The following is a 26,314-nucleotide window of genomic DNA, read 5'->3' as shown; positions in this document are numbered from 1 at the left end:
CCCATAATTGTGGGTAATGCCAAAAGCGTACCTAGAGTCAGTGTAAATGTCGGCCGTCTTACCTTCTGCCAGGTTACAAGCCTCAGCGAGCACCTCCTGCTCCGCTCCTTGAGATGAGCAAGAAGGTGAGAGTGGTTTCTGGATGATTTACCTGGTGCCTCGTATCCTGTCTTGTACATACTGTATATGATGAAGTATTTCTACATTACAAATTTACATTAAAAACCCATGTCATATATAGATAGAACATTTCAAAGGGGTGGCGTCTTCATTCTCTAAAATAAAAACAAATATTATACACTTCTCCACACTCATCTGATAATCCAGAACACTTTGAGAATCTCACTTTTATCACTTGATTAATACAAAAACAAATAAAAATTACTAAAATCTTTACATAAAATTAACAATGTTCAGATAATTTTCACCTCCTTCCCTACTAAATCTGTAAAGACTCATCTGTGAGTGACCTCGGCCTCTTGTGTAAATTTGCTGGAGGGGGATGGTCTCTTACACATTTTGTAGATCTCCTGGAACCAAATTCATTCATTTAAAACAAACCAAAATTGTACCTGATCAGTCCCTTCACCATTCCCCCCTTTGTGGACTCTGCAAAAGTAATGTAGCAGGGTTCAAAACTACATGTCAACATAATAAGTAGAGATGAGCGAACTTATGAAAAGTTCGGTTCGGCTAATTCGCCGAATTTCACGAAAAAGTTTGATTCGGACTGAACTAGTTCTGACCGAACCTGTAATTTCCGTGCGCCGAGCATGGTACTGTCCAGGGTGCTGAAAGAGTTAATGGGCTGCACTAACTCTTTCAGCAACCTTGACAGTTACTCTATATTCTGATCGGAATTCACTGTCCAGGGTGCTGAAACAGTTACTGCCGATCAGTTAACTCTTTCAGCACCCTGGACAGTGACTATTTACTGACGTTGCCTAGCAACGCTGCCGTAATGACGGGTGCACACATGTAGCCACCCGTCATGCACATGACCGTAAAAACACCCGTTATTACGGGTCGTAATTACGACCCGAAATAGCGGGCCCATAGACTTCTGTTAGCCACGGGTACCTTCCCGTTTTCTCACGGGAAGGTGCCCGTGCCGTTAAAAAGATAGAACATGTTCTATTTTTTTTATATTACGGGCCATGCTCCTATACTTTATAATGGGAGCACGGCTCGGAAAAACGACCGGCTGCCCGTGGCCGGCCATGCTCATCTCCTGAAATACTATGTGCTGCCTTAAACTCTGTGGACAGGTCAGGATCCTGTTTCTTTTAAATGCTGCTGGGGAACCCGCTCGATCCACTATATAAGGCTGCGCTACAGTGCAGCATTTAAAAGAAACGACCGGGTACGTATGAAATGCTTTTTATTTTATTTTTAATCAGCAGCCTCTTTTCTCTATCAGTGATTGATAGAGACAAGTGGCTGCCAATTTGTATAATATTTTTGACCGGGTTCGGTCAAAACGTGTTCGGCCGAACCCGGTGAAGTTCGGATTCGCTGCGAACCGAACTTTTCCCGATGTTCGGACCGAAACCGGGTTCGGTTGTCCCGGTTCGCACATCTCTAATAATAAGGTTGGGCACTCTTTCAGGGGGGCACTAGTTTGGCCCCCTGTAATACACAACAGCCTGGAACAAAAATGACTTTCTCATGACAAAAATACATTTTATCTTTAACCCCTTCCCTCTTTAGCTACTTTTGACCTTCCTGACAGAGCCTCATTTTTCAAATCTGACATGTTTCACTTTATGTGGTAATAACTCCGGAATGCTTTCACCTATCCAAGCGATTCTGAGATTGTTTTCTTGTGACACATTGCACTTTAAGTTACTAGCAAAATTTGCTCGATATGTTCAGTATTTAATTGTGAAAAACACCAAAAATTAGCGAAAAATTGCAAAAATTAGAATTTTTCTCAATTTGAATGTATCTGCTTGTTAGACAGGCAGTTATACCAAACAAAATTGTTGCTAATTAACATCACCCATATGTCTACTTTAGATTGGCATCGTTTTTTGAACATCCTTTTATTTTTCTATGACCTCACAAGGCTTAGAACTTTAGCAGCAATTTCTCACATTTTCAAGAAAATTTCAAAAGGCTATTTTTACAGGGGCCAGTTCAGTTGTGAAGTGGTTTTGAGGGCCTTATATATTAGAAACCCACAAAAAGTCACCCCATTTTAAAAACTTCACCCCTCAAACTATTCAAAACAGCATTTAGAAAATGTCTTAACCCTTTACACATTTCACAGGAATTAAAGCAAAGTAGAGGTGAAATTTAAAAATGTCATATTTTTTTGCAGAAATAAATTTTTAGTACAATTTTTTTTATAACACAGAAGCTTTTACCAGAGAAATGCAACTCAATGTTTGTTGCCCGGTTTCTGCAGTTTTAGGAAATATCCCACATGTGGTCGTAGCGTGCTACTGGAATGAAGCACCAGCCTCAGAAGCAAAGGAACACCTAGGGGATTTTGGGGCCTTATTTTTGTTAGAATATATTTTAGGCACCATGTCAGGTTTGAAGGGCTCTTGCAGTGACAAAACAGTAAAAATCCCCCAAAAGTGACCCCATCTGGGAAACTAGACACCTCAAGGAAATTATCTAGGGGTGTAGTGAGCATTTTTACCGCACAGGTTTTTTACAGAAATTATTGGAAGTACCCCGGAAAAATGAAAATCAAAATTTTTTCAAAGAAAATGTAGGGTTAGCGATTTTTTTTCTCATTTCCACAAGGACTAAAGGAGAAAAAGCACCGCAAAATTTGTAAAGCAATTTCTCCCGAGTAAAACAATACCCAACATGTGGTAATAAATGGATATTTGGACACACGGCAGGGCTTAGAAGGGAAAGAGCGCCATTTGGCTTTTGGAGCTCAAATTTAGCAGGAATGGTTTAAGAGGCCATGTCACATTTACAAAGCCCCTGAGGGGACAAAACAGTAGAAACCCCCCACAAGTGACCCCATTTCGGAAACTACACCCATTGAGGAAATTATCTAGGGGTATAGTGAGCGTTTTGACCCCACAGGGTTTTTGCATAAATTATTAGAAGTAGGCTGTTAAAATTCTAATCTAAATTTTTTCAAAGAAAATGTAGGTTTAGCTAATTTTTTTCTCATTTCCACAAGGACTGAAGGAGAAAAAGCACCGCAAAATTTGTAAAGCAATTTCTCCCGAGTAAAACAATACCCCACATGTGGTAATAAACGGATATTTGGACACACGGCAGGGCTTAGAAGGGATGGAGTGCCATTTGGCTTTTGGAGTCCACATTTAGCAGGAATGGTTTGCGGAGGCCATGTCACATTTACGAAGCCCCTGAGGGGACAAAACAGTGGAAACCCCCCACAAGTGACCCCATTTTGGAGACTACACCCATTGAGGAAATTATCTAGGGGTATAGTGAGCGATTTGACACCACAGTTTTTTTGCCGAAATTATTGGAAGTAGGCCCTGAAAATAATAATCTACATTTTTTAAAAAAAAATCTAGGTTTAGCTAATTTTTTCTCATTTTCAGAATGACTGAAAGAGAAAAAGCACCACAAAATTTGTAAAGCAATTTCTCCCGAGTAAAACAATACCCCACATGTGGTAATAAACGGCTGTTTGGACACACGGCAGGGCTTAGAAGGGAAAGAGCACTATTTGGCTTTTTGAGATCACATTTAGCAGGAATGGTTTGCGGAGGCCAGGTCACATTTGCAAAGCCCCTGAGGGGACAAAACAATGAAAAAGCCCAATAAGGGACTCCATTTAGGAAACTACACCTCTTGAGGAATTCATCTAGGGGTGTAGTGAGCATTTTGACCCCACAGATGTTTCATAGAATTTATTAGAATTAGGCAGTGAAAATAAAAACAGTCCTTTTTCTTCAATAAGACGTAGCTTTAGCGCAAATTTTTTCGTTTTCTCAACAAATAAAGGAAAAAAAGAACCCAACATTTGTAAAGCAATTTCTCCCGAGTACGGCAATACCCCATATGTGGTCATAAACTGCTGTTTGCGCAAACGGCAGGGCTCAGAAGGGAAGGACCGCCATTTGGAGTGCAGATGTTGCTGGATTGGTTTCTGGGCGCCTGTGGGCCCAAAACAGTGGAAACCCCCCAGAAGTGACCCCATTTTGGAAACTACACCCCTCAATGCATTTACCAAGGGGTGTAGTAAGCATTTTAACCCTGCAGGTGTTTTGTAGAAATTAGTGTTCACTCGATGTTGCAGAGTGAAAATGGGATTTTTTTCCATAGATATGCCAATATGTGGTGCCCGGCTTGTGCCACCATAACAAGACAGCTCTCTAATTATTATGTGGTGTTTCCCAGTTTTAGAAACACCCTACATGTGGCCCTAATCTTTTGCCTGGACATATGACAGGGCTCAGGAGTGAAGAGTACCATGCAAAGTGGAGGCCTAATTTGGCGATTTACAAAGTATTGGTTCACAACTGCAGAGGCTCAGATGTGAAATAATAAAAATAAACCCCTGAGAAGTGACCCCCATTATGGAAACTGCACCCCTCAAGGCATTTATTAAGGGGTGTAGTGAGCATTTTCACCCCACAGGTCTTTTCCATAAATGAATACGCTGCGGATGGTGCAAATTAAAAATTTATATTTTTCCCTAGATATGCCATTTAGTGGCAAATATGTCATGCCAAGCTTATGACGCTGGAGACACACACCCCAACAATTGTTAAAAGGGTTCTCCCGGGTATGACGATGCCATATATGTTGAAGGAAACTGCTGTTTGGGCACACTGTAGGGTTCAGAGCCGAGGGAGCACCATTTGGCTTTTGGAGAGCGGATTTTGCTTGGTACTATATTTGTTTGAGTAATGCTGCTGTTTCCATTTATAATGTGGGGGTACATGTAAGCGGGGCGGAGTATATAAGGGGCATAGTCAGGTGGTATAAAAAAATAAAAATAATCCATAAATGTATGTTACGCTGTGAAGCAATCCTTTCCGCACAGGCCAGTGTCGCACTGATAAATGGTGTAATTTCTTATCCCCCTTTTGGTCCACACTCCGGGTAAGAATGAAATTGTGTGCATCACACACAAAGGAAATTTAATTTTTACTCTTAGTTGCTGACGAGAGGACTTTTCTAACCGTATCAACACCAATGTCATGGGAAATTCTGGTGTAAAGGCTCTCAACATCGATAGAGGTAAGGTAGAAATTTTCTTTCCAAGTGAAATTCTCAATAGCATTTAAAAACTCATTAGTGTCTTTTATATAGGCTGGAATATTTTTCAAATAGAGAAGACCTCTCTCCAGCGGCTGACATAATAGAATCATCGAACTTCTTATTATCCACCCCTCTTTTGACGTAATGTTTTACTTCTCTTGAGATTAATTAGCATAAAGGTGTGTGTGACAGGGGTTGTCCATTGTTGCTACACGCGTTACCAAGGAAGCTACAGCTGACGGCAGTTTAAAAGAACGCCGCCAGCAATGATTTTTCAGGTCAGAAGAAGCACTGCTCTTGGCGCGAAACAGGCTGTAGCCTGCAATCTGCTATGTCCTCGCTTGTACGCTTTTATTTTTATTTTTGCTTGATGCCACAATAAAGGAAAGAATACGAGCCAAAACGGGTGAGTGCCGTATTTTCATCTCTCGCACTGCATGTTGTTCACAGATTACTGACACTTCTCTTTGCTGAGCACCCCGCACAGTGTTGGCTAAGAAACTCCTGCCCCACTTTTTGCTTTACATGTCTGCTTCATACAAAAGAGACTGACGAGTGGTGCCAACTTCTTCCTACCATGCCTGTTATAAATTGCGGGTAACCTTGTACGTGAATTTTTGGAACGTTTCAGATACTGTAGTGTATAGTTTGCAACTTCTTACTGTGAAGGTAACTCACTGCAGCATATATAGTACTGATACTGGTGTTTGCCTAAAAAGTGACCTAAAATACAACTTTTAATTCATATACAATGAAAATATAACGTACTAGCGGATTACAATAATAAACTGTCAGCATTCGCTCATCTATTCTAGACTGAGTAGTATTTTTTTCACTGCTCACTAGTATTGAAACAGAATGGATTCTGTCAACAAGGGTACACTTATTTTCAGAGATATATACTCTTTAACTTTCTTTCTCTTACCCTATTTCATTGTTATAGATAGTAGTAAGGAAACAATACAGGAAGATTCAGTCCCTGTGCCATGAAGAGAAAAGATTTCATAAATTATAAGTAAGACCACTCTGCAAATTCCATACATGCCATTACATTTTGGGCATTGAAGCACTTTATAGCTTGGTGTGAGTGGGATACTGGAATGGAAGAGGAGTTGGTTTTCCGCTTGCACTCAGTGGTCTCAATGAACAGATTTTATTTGCGTTTTTTATCTAAAATCTGGGCATTATTTATTTATCTTCTACTTACCTAACTGGATTGTGAGTGTATCCATAGTAGCCCTGTACCAGAATAAATGGTTGCCCTTTACAGGACGGGTACACATGCTTATATTCTGGTTTCATACATTTAAGGATTCATTCCCCCCTTCTCTTCCCTTCCTTCCATCTCTTCTCTTCCTTCTCTTCCCAGACAAGGAATGAGGAACTGTCAGGGATCATTACCATGTATATTGTTTGAAAAATATTATCCTCACACATATGTATATACATTTCAGTTCTTTGTGTAATGTACTGATATATAATAAGTTCTTTGTTCATGTCGGACACACCTATGGAAGACACCGCCCCCTGGAATGCAAGAAGAGTGAGTCTGAGAAGTTACAGCTGAGAAACCGGTGGGGGCTTGGGCCCTTCCACATCTCTGGGGAGGAGGCATGTGTCTCTTTCTGTGTTTCTTTGTTCTGAATAAAAAGTTTTCAGTCTTCCTCCTGGCTGACAGAGGGAAGCTGTGTACCAAACATCTCTGTGTGGTGTACTTCTCTCCAGGCATGCCTTCAGCTTTCAATTTACAGAGGTGGTTATTCGGTGTGAAATACGGACCTTATATTTTTGGCGCCCGAACGTGGGGCCTCACTCGAGGAAATATCAAAATCCGGACAATCGACAATCACAGGGTGAAACAGAGGACTCAAAGTTGCCCACTGAAGGAATTTGATCACCTCCGCAATAACACGGTAAGCGAATTGATTTTATAAATCTTTGTCTTATCTGTGTTAGTGGACAGTCTTGTGGCGATCTGTAGAACCCTTTTGTTGATTTCCTGGATTATCTCAGGCGACAGAGGTGATATTTTCCGCTGTGAGGTTGAAAACCTGTGTGACCTTAGTCGCGCCCGACTAACCATCCTCTGGGTAAGTAGAGTCTAAATAAAGGATTATATAATTGACCGGAGAGCTATAGACTGTGAAATTTTAATATTTCCAGCGAGGCCGGAGAGTCTAAATAAAAATTATATAATAGACCGGAGAGCTATCGACTGGGATTTTAATATTTCCAGCGAGGCCGGAGAGTCTAGATAAATATTGTTATATTCCAGTGAGATGTACAGGGATACATTGTAGACTGAAAAATTTATATATAAATTACATGTATAACATAGACTGTTAGAATGGATGGTTTACGGTCCATATTCAAATCTCCAGGATCGTCCGTTTCCGGACAGTCCTATTCGTATGATTTAGTGAAGCGAAGGGAAGGGAAGCAGTATGTGAGTAAAATGAAGAAATTGATGGATGTGTGTGGGATCCATAGAGGAGGTAGGCTCCAAGCCGCAGATTGGGCAAGAGGGATTCGTGAGAACAAAGGGAAGTTAGAAGATAGTAAGTTGATGGAAAGTGCTTTAGAGGGATTTGCAGAAGAGGAAGTTAGGAATAAGAAAGGTATTGTATGTATTAGAAAACAGGACCAGCCGACGCCCGGTAATGGCGTCCGTACCTCATGTTGAGTGTGTCCTCATTTTGGGTGGGAAACCCCCCCCCCTCACAGCTGCACACTATGTTTCCAATGGGAGAGGCTGCCCCCCCCTGCCCCTGATGTGGCCACGCCCGGCCCAACCAAATCAGTATGAAATAATCGCCTTGTTCATTTTGTCATTTGTAGTGTCTTTTCTAGTTACAGAAGTTCCATTCTAGTGTGCAGAACGCTGTTCACTGATGAAGCAACACGTCATCATAATATAGAGATGGTGGCCGACAGATTGGACACAGTTACAGATTATGTGTTTGATGTTTTGAACGTAGATAATTCCTATACAATGGTGTGATGAATGATTGCCGATACGTATGTTGTTTTGCCGGCATTGAAAGTGTTAAGATTGTGAGACTAGAAGCTGTGAGAAATGAGTGTGTGACCCCTCTCCCTCCCCCTGTAGTGTGCTGTGTTTGGGAGGAGGAGGGGGGGCTGACTGGGTGCAGTCTGCAGGGCTGATGAGACAAAGGATTTCAATATGCACTGCTTTTAGAGATATATATATATATATCAGTAATGTCTACAAACCTAAATAAATTTCTTCTCTTTGCGCATGCGCTGTTGTTTATAAAAGTTACGATATTTATGTATTATGATGTGATCAGATTTAATGTGTTTTGATGTTAATTCAGATGTATTAAACTATAGATACTGTGAGACACGGGGTTTTGAAAATGTATGTGCCCCCACCGTTCCCTATTTTCATATACAGTTTATTGGTTTGCAGTAATTAATGTTATCAGATATAATATTTTCTGTTTTATTGAATAACTAACTACAATTGTTTTGTTTTTGATTTCACACATGAGTTATGTCAGATAGAGTGCCCGACTTTATGTTGAGATGTAGTTTTGAACTCTGCTACATTACTTTCGCAGAGTCCACAAAGGGGGGAATGGTCAAGGAACTGATCATGTACAATTTTGGTTTGTTTTGAGTTAATTAATTTGGTTTCAGGAGATCTAAAAATGTGTAAGAGACCCCAATGAGTAATCCAGATTAAATGTGTATGAGAGTAACCTAAATGTTGAGGTTTTTCTGTGTAGATGGTTCCAGATCTTTCCAGAACGGTGAATATGGCACTGGGTAAGCTGTGCTGTAGTCTCCACCCAATATGAGGTATTGTGTAAGAGACCATCCCCCTCCAGCAAATTTACACAGGAGGCAGAGGTGACGTCACCCACACGAGTCTTTATGGATTTAGATGGGGGAGAAGGCAAAACAAAAAATGTCTGGACATTGTTAATTTGATGTCAAGTTTTTAGGAATTTTTTTATTTTTTATTTGTTTTTGTATTAATCAAGTATTTGCAGAACCTGATAAAAGTGAGATTCTCAAAGTATTCTGGATTATCAGATGAGTGTGGAGAAGTGCATAACATTTGGTTTTATTTTAGAGGATGAAGACGCACCCCTTTTAAATGTTCTATCTATATGTGACATGGGTTTTTAATGTAAATTTGTAATAAAGAGATTTTATTATACAGTATGTACAAGACAGGATACGAGGCACCAGGTAAATCATCCAGAAACCACTCTCACCTTCTTGTTCATCTCAAGGAGCGGAGCTGGAGGTGCTCGCTGAAGCTGTAACCTGGCAGAAGGTAAGACTGCAGACTCTAGGTACGCTTTTGGCATCGCCCTCAATTATGGGCCCATTGGTAGTAGGAACTTTATTGGATCATCGGGTAAGACAATTGAGAGAGCAAGACAAGACAGACCTGACAACAAGAGTATGTGCGGCCAGGTGTCAGTAAATTGGCTTGTCCCTGGATACAATAATGCCACCACTAGGTTTGTAGCAGCCGGCATGATGTGCTCACTGCATGACATAGGTAAAACAGCAAAGGTACCTGTGAAAAGAGCAGCCCGGCCAGATTACCCGTCCCAACGACTGCAGAACATACAACTACCCGAGGTAGAAGTGTATGACAATGTGCTCGTGTGTGTAGATCTGTTCTCAGGGGGGCCTGAAGCTCGGCCAGTATCTTCCCCCACTGCAGACAAGTGACAGGGGAACAGTGCTTATCCCAAGTATTGACCTGATGTTTGTACAATGATAAGATGTTAGCAGTTCTCTAGACGTTGTCCCAAGGTTAGTTTGTTTAATAATTGTATTTAAGAAGTGTTGTGGGAATATTAAATACTGAGGTTAAGTTTTATGTAAAGTTCTAGACCAGCCTTAGCATTGGACTATTAGAGTCATGCGTCAGATAAAAGGTACAGAAGCGGAATATTCCCATTCGAAAACATTTTTATTTGTTTATTTTTGTTGTTATTGTGAAAGGAAAATTTTAGAGCAGAGAATTCTGTGCAGTATATATGTGTATGTATAGATATATATAAAGAAGAAGAATCAGTTTGTAAGTTTTAGTTACTGACCAGTGTGAACGTTTAAAATAAATCTGTCATTGTTAATGTTTTTCTTCAAGTTAATTATCTCCCACAGGGAGAGGAAGGCGTGAGAACCAGATTCTAACAGAATGTGGACGGATAAGGGAAGGTGAACCGGTAACACCCAAGGCACTCTTGATGGCACTTGCATTGATGGTATATGACCTCACATATGCCCCAAGACGGCAAGAATTGATTTGGTAAGACCTAATTGGTATGTCCCAGGCTGTTGCTGCTAAATTCTGTTAGAGCTGTTTGATTTGCCTACAGAACAGTCCTGGCAGACCGGTGCCAACCTTATCATACCCGCCTCCCACAAAGAGAACAGACCTTGAGAGGCCTTCCCAGGTAGAACGAACCAGATTAGAGTAAGAAAAATAGGTTTAAGACACTTGTCAGATAAACATGTGGAATCTGTGTATATTTCTGTGAGGTGGAGATGTTCTAGGCAATCAGCTGAGATCAAGGTACAAATCCTGCTGAAAGAGTATCACCAAGTGCAAATGAAATGTACCCAGTAATCACACATATTCTAGGTGCACTGTACATTGTAACAGAGAAGTTTTTCCTTATATATATATATATATATATATATATATATATATATATAAAGGTGTTTGATGTCATTTAAGGGCCTGACATTATTGTATGTACTTAGAACAACGTTTATAATGTATGCGGATGATGTTATCACCAGATTAGTATTTATTTTAACAATTGACAAGAGTTGGGGGTCCCCAGCAAGTGGCAGTAAATATGAACTAAAAGACTTTTAACACGATGAACTCCATCACTGAGATGCGGCAGGCGCAGCCTGAGCCACTACAACGCGTTTATCATGAACTGACTGCAGTGTCACAATTCTAAGCGGCCGCCCAGACAAGTAACTTGCCAGAGGAAGAGTACAAAAGAGTACAGATGCGGAGGGTTTGTGATAGTCACAATACAACTCCACTAATCCGCCTACGTGGGATCTCACCCCAGGCTCACAGCATGAGGTGCTATGTACAGCCCGGTGACGTAAACTAAAGGAGACGGTGTCGGACAGATGAGAAGGACCAAACCAAGTCCTGATGACATCAGCAAAGATCAAAGTAAAGACCAAAGACCTGAGTGAATCCGTCAGCAGGATCAAGTGTTTTGATAAGTAAGTGGCTAGGAGGGTGTAATAATAACTCCCCCACTGGACACCAACGTAGTCTGACTCCACAATTGTGTGGGTTACCCTGAGGGTGACAGTCAGTGAAGAGCAGAAGACAGGAGAAGAAGAAGACGATGGTGTACAGGACTGGCAATGAACTGGCAATGAACTGATGGGACCCGAAACCTGAGGGTGATAGCATGAGATTGGTGATAGCATTATGATTATTAGTTGAGGCCCTATTGTTTATATTGTCTGAGGTTTATAATTATAATATGTGTAAATATGCCACGGTGCTGCAAATTAGAATCTGAGGAGTTTTATGTGAAGGTGTGAGGTGAAGGTCACTGTGCTGCCCATGACCTGTTATATCTGCAGGGGTAAAAGTCCCATTAGGACAGTAAGTGACAGTGTGACAATTGTTACCATTAATAAAATGTAGACTGGATTAATTATATATATATATTACAACCAGCAGCGGTTTGTAGATTATATCAAGACAACCATCCTGTATCCAGAGGAGAATAGGGAAAGTTAGGACCACTCCAACACCTTGGAAGTCCAGGTACAAAGGGGGGTTACTCATCAGGAGTAGCTCGTCTCAAGCTGGTGAAGAAATCCAAAACCCCTACCCGCCTGGTTCGAGTGGTCAGTGGTAGGTTGCTAGGCAAGACTCAGGGATAGAGTAATAATATTTTTAGGGGGGACTGTCAGGGATCATTATCATGTATATTGTTTGAAAATTTTTATCATCACACATATGTATATACATTTCAGTTCATTGTGTAATATACTGATATATAATAAGTTCTTTGTTCATGTCGGACATACCTATGGAAGACACCGCCCCCTGGAATGCAAGAAGAGTGAGTCTGAGAAGTTACAGCTGAGAAACCGGTGGGGGCTTGGGCACTCCCACATCTCTGGGGAGGAGGCATGTGTCTCTTTCTGTGTTTCTTTGTTCTGAATAAAAAGTTTTCAGTCTTCCTCCTGGCTGACAGAGGGAAGCTGTGTACCAAACATCTCTGTGTGGTGTACTTCTCTCCAGGCATGCCTTCAGCTTTCAATTTACAGAGGTGGTTATTCGGTGTGAAATACGGACCTGACAGAACCATTTAAGGACTTGTGATAGATCTACAGTATTGGTACACTACCACATAATGACTAATATGTGACAGTGAGGACATTGTTCTATTTCCTAATATGAATGGAATCTACTATCTGTAACAGTCACATGCATTTATTCCTAATTAATGATACCCCTGAGGACGCCGAATCTATTGTTTTTAAATACACCCAGCAGTTTTGTGTTATCATAGGGTTGCGTTCTGCAGTTGGTGCCTAAAGTTAATACATTTACACAGTAGTGAATGCTGCTATTGCTATGCTTCAACTGCTACATGCAGAGATTGAGATCTTTGAGATCTCTATGATTTTCTAGTAGTGCAGGAAAATAATATTTGTTGAGATCTCTATGATTTTCTATACAAAAACCTGGTTGCGTTTTTAATGTTCTGAGGTTCAAGAACCAATCATAAAAAAAATATTTTTAATAGGTTGACTAATAATGATATCATTTGAGTATTATGTATCAGTAGTACAGGAAAATAATATTTGTTGCCTTATTAGATGTGCAATATACTGGAACCGTTTTTCTAATTGTGGATCGTGAATCACTAGTATATTTAATCTCAGAACAGTGACTGTAAAGTATCCTTGCACCATGGGACGCTGTGTGTTGCGTATTGAGACAGCAATCGGTATATTCATTTATGCAAATGGGTATCTGTGAAAAGCATATACTGTATATACATATATATATATATATATATATATATATGAGATGAGATGTCGTGCAGCCTCCTGAGGAAGATAAATCATCATCCGTCGTGTATCTAAGAGGAACCCCAGAAATTGTTTCTCTTGATGGCTGAATATGGGATTTTCCCCAGTTGATGAGCCATCACAGGGTTTGAATTCGTGATAGAATGAGCTGCAGATGGAACTTGAGGGTCTGTGCTGACTCAGCCTTCACCAACGAATCGTCCAGATCGCAATAACTTCTTTCCTAAAGCTGGCTACCACCGCCACAATCACCTTGGTAAATATGTATGGGGCCGACGATATCCCGACCGGCAGTGATGTGAATTGTAGATGGATTAGCTCCCCCTGTATCCCAATAGCAATGCATAGGAATTTACTGTACCTAAGATGAATTCGTATGTGAAGGTATGCATCCTTTAAACCTATTGTGGCAAACAAAAACAAATCGTCCAGTAGAGAGAGTACAGAACGAATGGTCTCCATCCTGAACCTGTTTTTGCATATAAATTTGTTCAGATATCGGAGATCTAGTATTGTTCTCCACTTCCCTCCTGGTTTGGGAACCAGGAATACCTTGGACTAGACTCCTCTCTGAGTCTCTGAACTGGGGACTTTCTTTGAGACCTTCATTTCCATATATTCTAAGATAGCTTTCTCTAAGAGAGCCTGTTTTTTGTGCTGGAGAATATCGAAGCAGTGAGGAATTTTTCTGGTGGGTGCGAACTTTATTCTATTTTGTAACCATTTTTTTATTATTTTTAGCACCCAATGGTCTTTTATGTACTTTTCTCATTGGGGATAGAAAAAAGTCAACCTTCCTCCTACTGGTATACATCTGATATCAGAACTCCAATCTTCTACCAGCGGGTGGAGGGTTTCTTACTCTACCTCTCTGGTGTTTATAGCCCCCTTCCTGGAACCTTTGTATACCGGTTGAGGTAGAATTTTCCTCTCTATCTTGTCTCACTGCTCTGTTCTGGACGCTGGATTGGCCATGAAAAGAAGACTTCTATTTGCGTTTTCCTGAGAGATTTCCCTTACTTGTTGGATAGATTTTCCATTAGGGAATCTAGTTCTGCCCCGTAAATCCTGTCAGGCTGAAACTCCATGGAACAGAGTGTGTTCTTGGAGTGGACATCTGCACCCCATGGTTTTATCCAGAGAGATCTTCTCCCAGCTGTTGATAGGGCCATTGTACAAGCTGCGAATCTGGCCTGCTTGAACCATGAAATCGCAGAGAAAATCGGATGCTAATGAGACTTGTCTGAAAGATTTCAGAATGAGACCACATTATTAAATCCTCCTCCATCTCCAGGAGTATGATTCACTATATTTTATGATACAATGTTACGTTCAATGATATAGAAAGTTATATACAGCCTAGAAGAACGATTAAAAGTATTGATATTTATTAAATTCTTGACATTAAATCTGGCTAATAAGCCCATAAGTGTCTATGTATAGGCAAAAGCCAGCGGTCAGAGAATGAAGTTGCATTCACCCACAGAACACTAGCTCTCCTTATGGTATACACTTTCTCTTAGACCCTTGCCACTAGTACAGTAATCCTACGCGTTTCTGTGTCCCCTAGTTTGTGGGGTACGTCATCAGGGATTATAGTGCGATCACTTAGGCCGGTCATTGCTGACGTCCCGGATTGTGACGAGCCTTCAAATGCATAAGCCAATCAGTGTTCCCGGGCAACCAATCATCCCTAGTAACCATGGGGAGCTCCCGGCGGTTAGAGATTCACGTCGCATTATACACAGTACTACATATTAGACCATCAGTGAGGGGCGGAGACACAGATAAGAAAATATTACAGAAAGAAGCGCAATGGATATTTTGTCTGCAGATTATGTATCCGTCTGGTCTGAATGAACTTATTTGATATACCTGTTTCATTTAATGTTTCTTAGTGCCACCTTGCCACTATTTTAGCACCTTCTACATGCCTTGTTCTTGCCGTTGGCTCCACCCCTATCCCTTATGGTGGGTTTATGGTCTCTATTTCCCCTTTCCCCTCTCACTTCATCATGCTGTCTGTTACATGGCCATATCTCATCCACTCTTTTTTATTGTATCTGTATTTGGACAGGTGTGTGGCTATGAAGGATGCCCCTTGACCTCTTAGAACATACGAGATGAAATATGCAACTTTCCCTGTATTTGTAGTTGGGTGCGGTTATGGAGTATGCCCCCTGACCTTTGGAGAATTTTAGAGATTAAATATGAATTGATCTGTTGCTACTTCCGCTTCACTTACCTGCAGTACTGTGTATAATGCGCCGTGAATCCCTAACCGCCGGGAGCTCCCCATGGTTACTACGGACACTTGATTGTCCGGGAACACAGTTTGGCTTATGCATTTGAAGGCTCGTCACAATCCGGGACGTCAGCAATGACTTGTCGAATTCGGATTGGTAGGCGGTCTTCCTGACGTCAGTCGTTGGGAGGACTGAGGTCTATAAATATCCGGCGTCTCCTCGGCATGTGTGCGGCCAATATATCAGAGCTTGCACACACTGGGAGATGGAATAAGCACAGAAACAGTGCTAACCGGCCTAAGTGATCGCATTATAATCCCTGATGACATACCCCACAAACTAGGGGACACAGAAACGTGTAGGATTACTGCACTAGTGGCAAGGGTCTAAGAGAAAGTGTATACCATAAGGAGAGTAAGTGTTCTGTGGGTGAATGCAACTTCATTTCCTGCTGACACGTCTCATTCTCTGACCGCTTACTTTTGCCTATACATAGACACTTATGGGCTTATTAGCCAGTTTTAATATCAAGAATTTAATAAATATCAATACTTTTAATTATCCATCTGCAGGAGCCAAGATATTACATTTTTTGCCACAGTGGAGGAGGCCAGTGCCGTCTTTGGTTGGACAGTCACTGACTGATTTAAATATCCCTCCTCAGTTAACACCATGCACTAATTGGAAAGTGCACTAGTGTTTTACCCTATCAGCGAAAAATAAATCACGCATGCGCGGCCGCTAATCTGCGCACGCGCGGAGAACATTGAATCGCACATGCGCGGTGAGTGCTAATCCACGCATGCGCGGCAGCCATGCATGGTGGCTTAAAAAAGCTACAACAAAATGGCGCCGGTCACATGAAGATGTCACGCGGCCATCCTGCGCATGCTCAGATACGCTCTCTCCTTGCCAGCAGGAGGACACCACCCTTGTAAGTACCAAACAGGAGAAAATAAAACGTAATATCCATCAAAATCTGCTGGAAAGTAGCTATATAAAGCATGGAAGGTAGAAGCTAATACGCCTTTAATTCTATACAACAGTCCGTTACATTAATTTAACAGGGAGAGAACAAATTTGATTATACTTCCCAATGCAACAGCACTTAATCCTAACCAGTCTCCCACACTGCAGACACAACCTTCCCTTTCATAGAAAGGACAGAATAAACACACAAGATGCCTACTGTGATGCTAGCTATTATAGGACTGTTAATTGACTTAAGTAATTGATACCACCTGTCCTGTCTTTTCGGAGGATATAAGATCCCCATGAGTGCTGCTGCAAAGGACATCAAGGAAACACCATCTATAAATTGATCTGTCATTTCATGTGACTCTGCACTGTGATTGAGCTGTCATAATACTGTAGAATATTAGTGATGATGAAAAGAGACAAATCCAGAAAATAATACCTTTTTATAACTATTGCATTAGCTAAATAAGTGTAACAGATACAATAATAATAGAAAAATAATACAACTTCTTATGTATCTCTAATGAAGAATTTATTTAGAAAATAAAATATTTAGATGAAGGTTTACATGGTTACACATTAAACAAGTCAAATAATATTTCATTCCAGAACCTGGTTCATAAACAGTAGAATTACTATTTGTGAATTGATAGGGTAAGCTATGAAAACAGTTAGGACAATGATGATATTTCCCTTATAATGCAATTTTGCTTAAGACCACCAGATAGTGCAGCATGATAACATAAATACAAGGTACAAAACGCTGCGTTTTTTTGCGCACGCAAAACGCTGCGTTTTTTTGCGTGCGCAAAACGCACACGCTCGTGTAAATCAGGCCTAAGAATGCATTTAAATGAATCAAATACAAAGTCAGGTATTGAATTAGTTTAGTACAATGTCTTTATATTGTTACCTATTATATTGCTACTTACATAAAGTAATACAAGTGAATAATAAGACATTAATTAATCTGTAAAATGTTGATGAAATATGTTTATAATAAAATGTAATTAACCATTTAGTCTGTCAGTTATAGTAGGATATTCATTTTGATGCCAACATTGCATAAGACTGTGAGTAGTGAGTACTGCACTCACAAATGTCAACTAAAAAAATTTTGTTGAAAATAATTGTTGTTATGGATATAAATTGTATGATATTATTATATATAAAGTATTAAGACAATACAAATCTTAAGTTATTTGATCAACTTTCAATATCCACTGAAAAAAATTAAACATGGGCTTGTGAATGTTGATCTTGTTTCACTTTGATTAATTGCAGCACGTTGTGCTCCAGAGCTGGATATTATTGTTTTGGTCATCAAGTCATCCATCTGAATATAAGTGTGCACACACACACACACACAGACACACACACGCACACACACCTCCACACACACACCTCCACACACACGCAGACACACACACACACCTCCCCACACACACCTCCACACACACACACACACACACACACACACACACACACACACACACACACACGCACGCACGCACGCACGCACGCACACACACACACACACCTCCCCACACACATAAATACAACTTATACTTAAGGGGTTAAAATATGAATTTCTTATTAGGATTTTGTGTAAGTTATTATTATTTCAATAAAGACCTGTCCTCATAAAGTTGTTGGTATGTTTAACCTAATTCACCTGCCTTTCTCATAGACAGGGTTACCATACATTTATAGAAGACTATATATTTTTTTATGATGTACAAATCTTAAAACAAAATCAATTAAAATTGATAAATACCTCCTACCATTAAAAAGCCATTTATATGTATTCTATGCTTAATTCTTCAAAGCTGCATTATATCTAATCTGAAAAAAGGACGATGTTAGATACAAATGTTACATTTTGTCATGTAATGCAGTTTATAGGATACAATCTATTTATATAGGATGACATTCTTATTTTGTACACTAGGTGTCACTATATCTTCATTTTTCCAAATAAGGGGAGTAAAATAAGCTCCTTCTGTGTACTAGGAGATGTAATGGCTGCTGATCTTCATATATTTTTCTAGTATTTAACTAGTGCATCTGAACCTTAATGAATCCGCAGAACTGAATATTGGTCCTGCAATGGAGATCTCATCATTAACCTGGATGAACTGTGCAGTGAGGCCATTCAGAGGTATATTTTTGCTGCAGATGGTTTTGGATCTGGTGTTTTGTCAGCTTCACTACATGATTCCTGAAGAATCCAAACACGGCACCTTTGTTGGAAGGATAGCACGAGATCTGGGTCTAGAGATCTGGGAGATTAATTCCAGAATGTTACGAATTGTCTCAAGAGATGATAAGGACTATTTTCAGGTAAATCTCCAAAATGGAATATTATTTGTCAACAATATTATAGATAGAGAAGAAATATGCCAAAGGATTAGTGTTTGTGTCATTCACCTTGAAATAATTGTGGATAAACCTGTCCAAATATATCATGTAGATGTTGAAATAGAAGATATAAATGATAATTATCCTATTTTTTCATCGAAACAGTATAACATTGCTATAGCAGAATCAAGAGTAGCTGGAACTAGGTTTCCACTAGAGGGCGCTGTAGATGATGACGTAGGTTTAAATTCTGTGAAGAATTATGAGCTTAGCCCCAATGACTACTTTTCAGTAGAAATACAAAAAGACAAGCATCAAAGTGAATCACTTGAAGTCATTCTGAAGAAATCACTTGACAGGGAGAAAGAGCCTCTATTCAATTTGATTCTTACGGCTTTTGATGGTGGAAAGCCAAAATTAAGTGGTACAGCTCAGCTTATTATATCTATACAAGATGTCAATGATAATGCACCAACTTTTTCCCAGTCCATCTACGAAACGTATTTGTTGGAAAATGCACTGGAGGGAACTGTTGTTGTGAAGCTGAATGCTACTGATGCAGATCATGGAGAAAATGGAGAAGTTGTTTATGAGTTTAGCAACCAGGTTCCACCATTTGTAAAGTTACTGTTTGATTTAGACAAGATTTCTGGTGAGATCAAAGTCACTGGTGAAGTGGATTTTGAACAATACAGTCACTTTGAAATCCGTATTGTTGCATTTGACGGAGGTGAAAATCCAATGGCGGGACATTGCAAAGTACTGGTCAATATAATAGATGTGAATGATAATCCACCTGAGATGTTAGTGACGTCTCTTTCTTTGCCAGTTCCGGAAGATTCCACCATGGGGACAACTGTAGCAATTATTAGAATACAAGATAAAGATTCAGGTTCTAATGGTAAAGTAAAATGTCAAATTACTGAAAATGTCCCCTTCAAACTGAAACTCTCACTACGTGACTACTATTCACTAACAGTGGATGGACATCTGGATCGTGAGGCTACCGATATGTATCACATTGAAATTATTGCAAAGGATGAGGGAATACCGGCGCTATCCACATCGGACACTATTCTGGTGGAAATTAGTGATGTTAATGACAATGTTCCAACATTTAATCAACATTCGGACACTATTTTCATTACAGAAAACAATCCACCAGGTTCTCATGTCTATACTGTTTCAGCCACTGATGGTGACAAAAAACAGAATTCCTTTATAACATATTCTCTTACCGAAAGCCTGATAGATGGAATACCAGTTATCTCATATCTCTCGATAAATCCAGAAAATGGAAAGATCTTTGCATTGTTATCCTTTGATCAAGAACAAGTCAGTTATTTTCAATGTTCTATCAGAGCAACGGATGCTGGATTTCCAACACTAAGTGGTAATTTGACTTTAAGTATCTTTATTATTGATATCAATGACAATGCGCCAAGTGAATACACAACATTTTTTAATATTGATTCAAAAGCTGCAGAGATTGTCCCTAAGTCAGCAAAAATAGGAAGCGTTGTGACTAAGGTAAAAGCAACAGATGCTGATTCTGGGTATAATGCTTGGCTCTCATATGACTTTAAAGACCCGACTGAGAAAATCCCATTTGGAATCGGACGTCATAGTGGAGATATAACGGTCATTCGCCCCCTTTTTGATTTAGATCATGATGAATACAAACTATTTATTGTAGTGAAAGATCATGGAGAACCAGCAATGTCTACCACAGTGACAATCACAATTGTAATAACAGAATATATGCAAGAAATTAATGTTGAACAAAACCAAAAGGGAATAAAATCCGATGATTTTTCAAATTCCAATATTTACTTAATAATGGCAATCTGCTTGATTTCAGGAATTTTTTTAGTTACTCTTGTTGTGTACACAGGGATATGGTGGCAACAGTGCACTCAGGAAATAGATGAACTGAGGCAGAACAATATGGGATCTATTGCTAGAAGATGGACTTATTCCATGCAACGTCAACACAAATTATGTATGAATGGGATTTCACACAAAAATGACCTTATTTTATTTGCTCAAAATTTGCCTCAAGCGTTGGATACTGAAGGAAACTATAATCAGCCAGGAATCATGACAGGTCCATGGTCAGAGGTAAGACCATCTAAAAGTTGATCAACTTTCACCTTAAATAATCTCTTGTACTTGCATTAACTGGCTAGTTTTAGCCCATTACTGCTATTAATAAGTATAGCCGGTGATATGTTTTTATAAATATAATGTCTTAATACTTTGATAGCTAAACAATAATGAAATTACTTTGTAATATGTAGTATTTTGTCTATTGGGCATCATTTTTAGTATTCAAAATGTAGGAAATTGGATGTTTTCCTTCTGGTTTAATTGTCCATTGACATTAGACACCCTGCAATGAGCTGTAATATCTGGCAGCAAGTGTTTAATTTCTTTGCAGCGCCACCACAGGGGAAATAAAGCATTACACTGTACTCAGTGAAACCAATGGATTGTGAGTGTGAAGCACAGACAGGTCAGGTCCTCCAGTATTAGAGACACTCTTTGTAGCTGCTCTTTGCTTCGGCTAATAGAGGGAGGTCCGATACTGCAGACTCATTGCTATTAACTAAGGTTTCCCTAATAGGGTATTTAAGGATGGGTTTTTATAGCCAAGGAAACCCCCTAATTAATAAAACAATTACAGTAGAGATATATGCATGTGCTTTGATGTGGTTGGGACAACAAAAATGCACATATCCTTTATTCACTGCTGATCTTTATTTATTTTTACTTCATGTCAAGACCACTTTATTTATAAAAGAAGGCTTTAAAATAAGAATAAATCTTTAAATATGCGAAAACTAAAAAAAAAAAACACCAGCAGCAACATACACAAAGACAATGAGTAAAATTGAACAGAATATGAACCTTAACCACTTAAGTGCGAAGCCTATTTTAGTTTTTTTGTTTTCGATTTTCCTTCCTCGCCTTCCAGAAGCCATAAATTTGCTATTTTTCCTTCAAAATAGTCGTATGAGAGCTTGTTTTTTTTGCAGGAAAAGTTGTATTTTCTAATGGCACTATTTAATGAACTATACAATGTTCTGAATTTTTTTAAAGTATTTTTTGGTGTGGAATGGGAGAAAAAAGCATTCCCTCCCTTTGTTTTTCCTTTAGCACTAAAAAATATGTTAACTTTATTTTGTAGGTTTTTATTTGTACCATTTTGGGGTATATATCTGTTTTTTATCACATTTTATTCTAAATTAAATGAATCTAATTTTTTTGGGGGATAGATCAGGTAACCAAAATACAATAATAAATTTTTTTACAATGTTCACTATGTGGGATAAATAACGTTATATTTTAATTTTGAGCAGCAAAACCATTTATGTTTCATTTTTTTTCATTATTTTATATAAAAAATTAGAAAATATTATTTTTTTACTTTTTGTTAATAGTGTTAAAAGCTTATTTAATTATTTTTTTTAGTTCCCCTAGGGGACTTGAACATGTGTTAAATAGATTGCTGGTACAATACACTGCAACTTATGTATAGCAGTGTATGGTACTTCGAATGCTCTTCTATTTAGACCTGCCTCTGTCAGGGCTTAATAGGAGAAGAAACATGGCAGACCTGGGACCTTCATTAGGCCCCAGCCTGCCATAACAACCATTGGCAAACGGCTATTGCACCGCGGGTTGGCAATGGGATGACAGAGAGTACCCCTCTGTCTAAGGACTTAGATGTTGCAGTGGCTATTGACCGTGGCATCTAAGTGGCTAAACAGTCAGGGTCGGAGTTATCTCTTATCCCTGCTGTTAGACAAGGGTGTCAGCTGTAATAAATAGTTGACAACTGAGATGTAAAGGGCTACAGTAATTTCATGATGAGTTAAGGGATTAAAAGGTTAAGATTGCACTAACACTTTCTGTTACATACACCATTTTGGTTGCTGGTAACATCAATGAAAAACTTGCTATATAATTATATCGATGGTGCTGAGACGTTTTCAGTTCTGTTTCATATAAGTTTACACTTAACGCTTATGTTCAGAGCAGAATCATGGCAGCTATGACTGTTTTTCAACAAATCCCAATAAAACGTAACAGATCCTATTGACTTATAATGGGTTTCTGTTGGGGTTTCTATATTTTTTTACATCAAGAAAAATGCTGCAGATTATGATATTCTTGCCATTAAAAATACCAATACACTTGACGGAAAGGCAAAGACGCCCATGCAAACACAGCCTAACCAGAAATATTTGGAAAGAATTGTAGACTTTAAATACAATTGTTTTTTTAAATATTAAATATCATATTATTGTTAACAAAATAATAATATTTTATTCTTGGCATATAAAAGGTTTGTCAATATTTGTTTAAGTCACATTTGCAAGGTGAACAAAAAATATTTCATTTTAATCTAGTTAATAAAATATTTTTTCAATGGATTGTCCAGTTTTAGCAAATGAATGTAATTTTTTTTTGTATAATTACAAATCATAAAATTTTCTAATGTACATTCTGCATGAATTCCTTGCCGTTTTCAAGATCTATGCTTGTTGTTATTAGGTAGGAACATTCAAATTTACTTTGAGTAGATAAAATTCTGTCCATGGTGGTGTGATAGACAAGCAGGTGTATGGCTTGTTACAGTATGTGTATCAGAGCTGTGTCTTCTAATGATCTCAGTATCTGTGCTGGAACTGGACCACCTCTTAAATGACTCACCTTAAGTGAATCTTAAATAATTAATGGTTAATGGCTTATTAATATGTAACAAAATTATTTCATATTTTTGCAACTAGTTCAAACAAATGTTAACCACTTTTATATATCAGTAGCAAGATCAAAATAATTGGGTTAAATGTGAATTTATGGAATCAATATATTTCTTCAATTTTAATTAATTAATGAAACTAGTAATAGGCTTAGAGAATTCAAAATATGGGAAAATTGACGGATACGGAAAGACTAGTAATATTATGTAAAATGATAGCCACCAGTATGACAATTATACACACGGCATTGGCAAAGAAGGCCGAGAAAATTAGGACTTTTCTACTAAATGCTTTTCATTGCTTGATGAAAATTTCAGATACGCCATATACTAATATAATATCACCAGGGTATACGCCTTTAACTCAGGACATCCAACAGTTGTCTTAAGAAAAACAAATCAGCATGCTCCCGCATGCACTAAGTGGCCTTTCCAAAAACTCCCTCAAATGTGCCCTGTGTGCTAATTGAGCATCCCAATTGGCTGATTGGCCAAGCAGGACTGACCAGATGAATAAATGCAAGCACTTTAATATGTAAAGGGACCATCAACACCCAGGGCAAGCTTTCTAGTGATGTCCAGAATTTTCTTCAGGGTCCATTCACCGGGTATCTGGTGGTTTGTTTCTCTTGGGGGCTTCTAATGCCTTCAGTAAAAATGTACTGTCCTTGTGATATAGTTCTTTAAAAAATATGAAGTGATCATTGCTGTAATTTGTGGGGGAACTTAGCAGCAAGTGTTTCATTTCACTGCAGCATCACTGCAGGGGAAAAGAAGCATTACACAATGGACTAGCTGTTTAGTGCATGAACATGCTGAGTCCTCCTAGTTGAAAGATACTATTTGTAGTTGCTTTTTTGCTAATAGATGAAGGATTTGAATGGGGAATCCTCATCTATTAACTTAGAATTCCATAATAGGGTATTTAATGTTTTGTTTTTTTAACCAGTCAATCCCTTTAAATGTGTGGTAAAATAATATAATCTTTTTCCACAATGTTTTATACAATCAAGACAGCTGTTCATGTACTTCAATATAATTAATCTTTTGAAATGTGTGAATTTTCTTTAAAAAATAAAGCAAAAATCAAATCAAAACAAAAAGCACATCTATTATCTTCAAATATTGTTGGGTTGTGGGAGTTTGTCATTTTAAAAACATTGACAAATCTACATTTGTCATATTTGAATGTTTTTGCAAGCTTTGTGATTACCGAGAATATGTAAAACATATGTAAGATATATTATTGGCAGAACATAAAAGAAAAAGAAAAGAAGCAAATCGCAGGCCTTTATGAAGTTGGGGTTATTTCATGGTTGGGCACTGAAAATTTTGGAAACTAGATTGGATAACTAGATGAAGTGACTTTAGAAGTTAACCTTGAAATTACAGCAACTTTTGAGGGTCTTTTGTGAGTTTTTATTTTATTTTCCCACAAATCTGCTTATTATATATACAAGTGAAATAAAAGTAGAAAAAAAATAAAAAGATAACAAAACATAAATATAATGATGGTAACACAATATGTATTTGCAGATTTGCTTCTTATACAGTTGTGTTCATCACTATTATTTTTGGATAATCTGAAACAAAATACAATTTTCCAATATATTTTAAATACACTTTTTTATTCATATTTTAATAAATATTCATTTTAAAATTATTTCGATCATGCATTTGTGAGTTAAATCAAAATACAACCAAAGCAATAAAACAAGTATACAAAATAAAATTAAAAACAATATATTTTATATATTAGGCATTAAATAAAATGTGATAATAGAAAAAAAAAGATTTATGTATTAATAAATAGAACTGTATTTTTTGTTTAAAAACATAAAAAATGAAGATCAGAAGTTGAACATTCAATCTTGGATTGTTTCTTTCCATTAAGAAGAATTCAGTTGATGATGATGATTGACTTGCTTTACAATTCTAAATAGAAGGATATTTAGGAAGGTGTCATTGCAAATAATATTTATAAACAGATAATTCCCTGATTACAATGATCTAATTTCTGCATATTATTTAAAAAAAAATAAAAAATCTTGTATTATGTATATTATTTACTCATATTTGCATCAAATATATATATTTTTTTATTTTCATTGTAGAATGCATCATCAATATAGAAAATAACAAAAACCTGTGCTGTATAAATATATCAGTTGCTTAATTTATTTTTCTTGCATAAAATGTTAAATTTGGTCATTTTTACAAGTAGAAAAACCATAAATAAATAAATAAGTAATCTTGTTGCAGTTCAACATCTTTTCACCAGATGTCACTGTTATACAATTTTTGTGAGAAAAAAAAAAATTCACAGCTTCCAATCCATTTCTTTACTGCGTCAGATTTTTTTTTCTTCACAGGAAGATTTTCCTAATACTCAGGTGCAGAAATGTTTCTCCATTTATATAAGTCCTTATTTAGACAAGGGCTGGGATTTGTTTTCATTATACAAATGACTGCTGATCTAGTGCTGTGCCAGCTCCACTACATTGTACCTGAAGAATCCAAACATGGAACCTTTGTTGGAAGATTAGCTCAAGATCTGGGAATACACATCAGTGATATCAACTCCAGGAGACTGAGAATTGTTTCAAAAGATGGCACAGATTATTTTCAGGTAAACCTGCAGAATGGTATATTATTTGTGAATAGG

General features: G+C 38.2%; 1 protein-coding gene across 1 annotated transcript; it reads left to right on the top strand.

The window, feature by feature from the left end:
- The first annotated feature begins 18,537 nt into the window (after positions 1-18,537).
- Positions 18,538-26,201, top strand: LOC142748892 (protocadherin alpha-13-like). The gene is made up of 2 exons (XM_075856266.1): positions 18,538-21,002; positions 26,022-26,201. Exons 1-2 carry the CDS (start codon positions 18,630-18,632, stop codon positions 26,115-26,117), a joined length of 2,469 nt encoding a protein of 822 aa, XP_075712381.1. The 5' UTR covers positions 18,538-18,629; the 3' UTR covers positions 26,118-26,201.
- The last annotated feature ends 113 nt before the right edge of the window (positions 26,202-26,314 follow it).

The sequence above is a fragment of the Rhinoderma darwinii genome, chromosome 3 (assembly GCF_050947455.1).
Source record: "Rhinoderma darwinii isolate aRhiDar2 chromosome 3, aRhiDar2.hap1, whole genome shotgun sequence".
NCBI lineage: Eukaryota > Metazoa > Chordata > Amphibia > Anura > Rhinodermatidae > Rhinoderma > Rhinoderma darwinii.
The sequence above is the reverse complement of the archived record's forward strand: the minus strand, read 5'-3'. Positions and strand labels throughout refer to the sequence as shown.

Bases quoted from the DNA above. Each gene is read 5' to 3' on its own strand.
- LOC142748892 (XM_075856266.1), top strand. From the start codon at position 18,630: ATGGAGATCTCATCATTAACCTGGATGAACTGTGCAGTGAGGCCATTC. The intron at 21,003-26,021 runs GTAAGACCATCT...TTTTCTTCACAG, and splicing joins TGACAGGTCCATGGTCAGAG to GAAGATTTTCCTAATACTCA.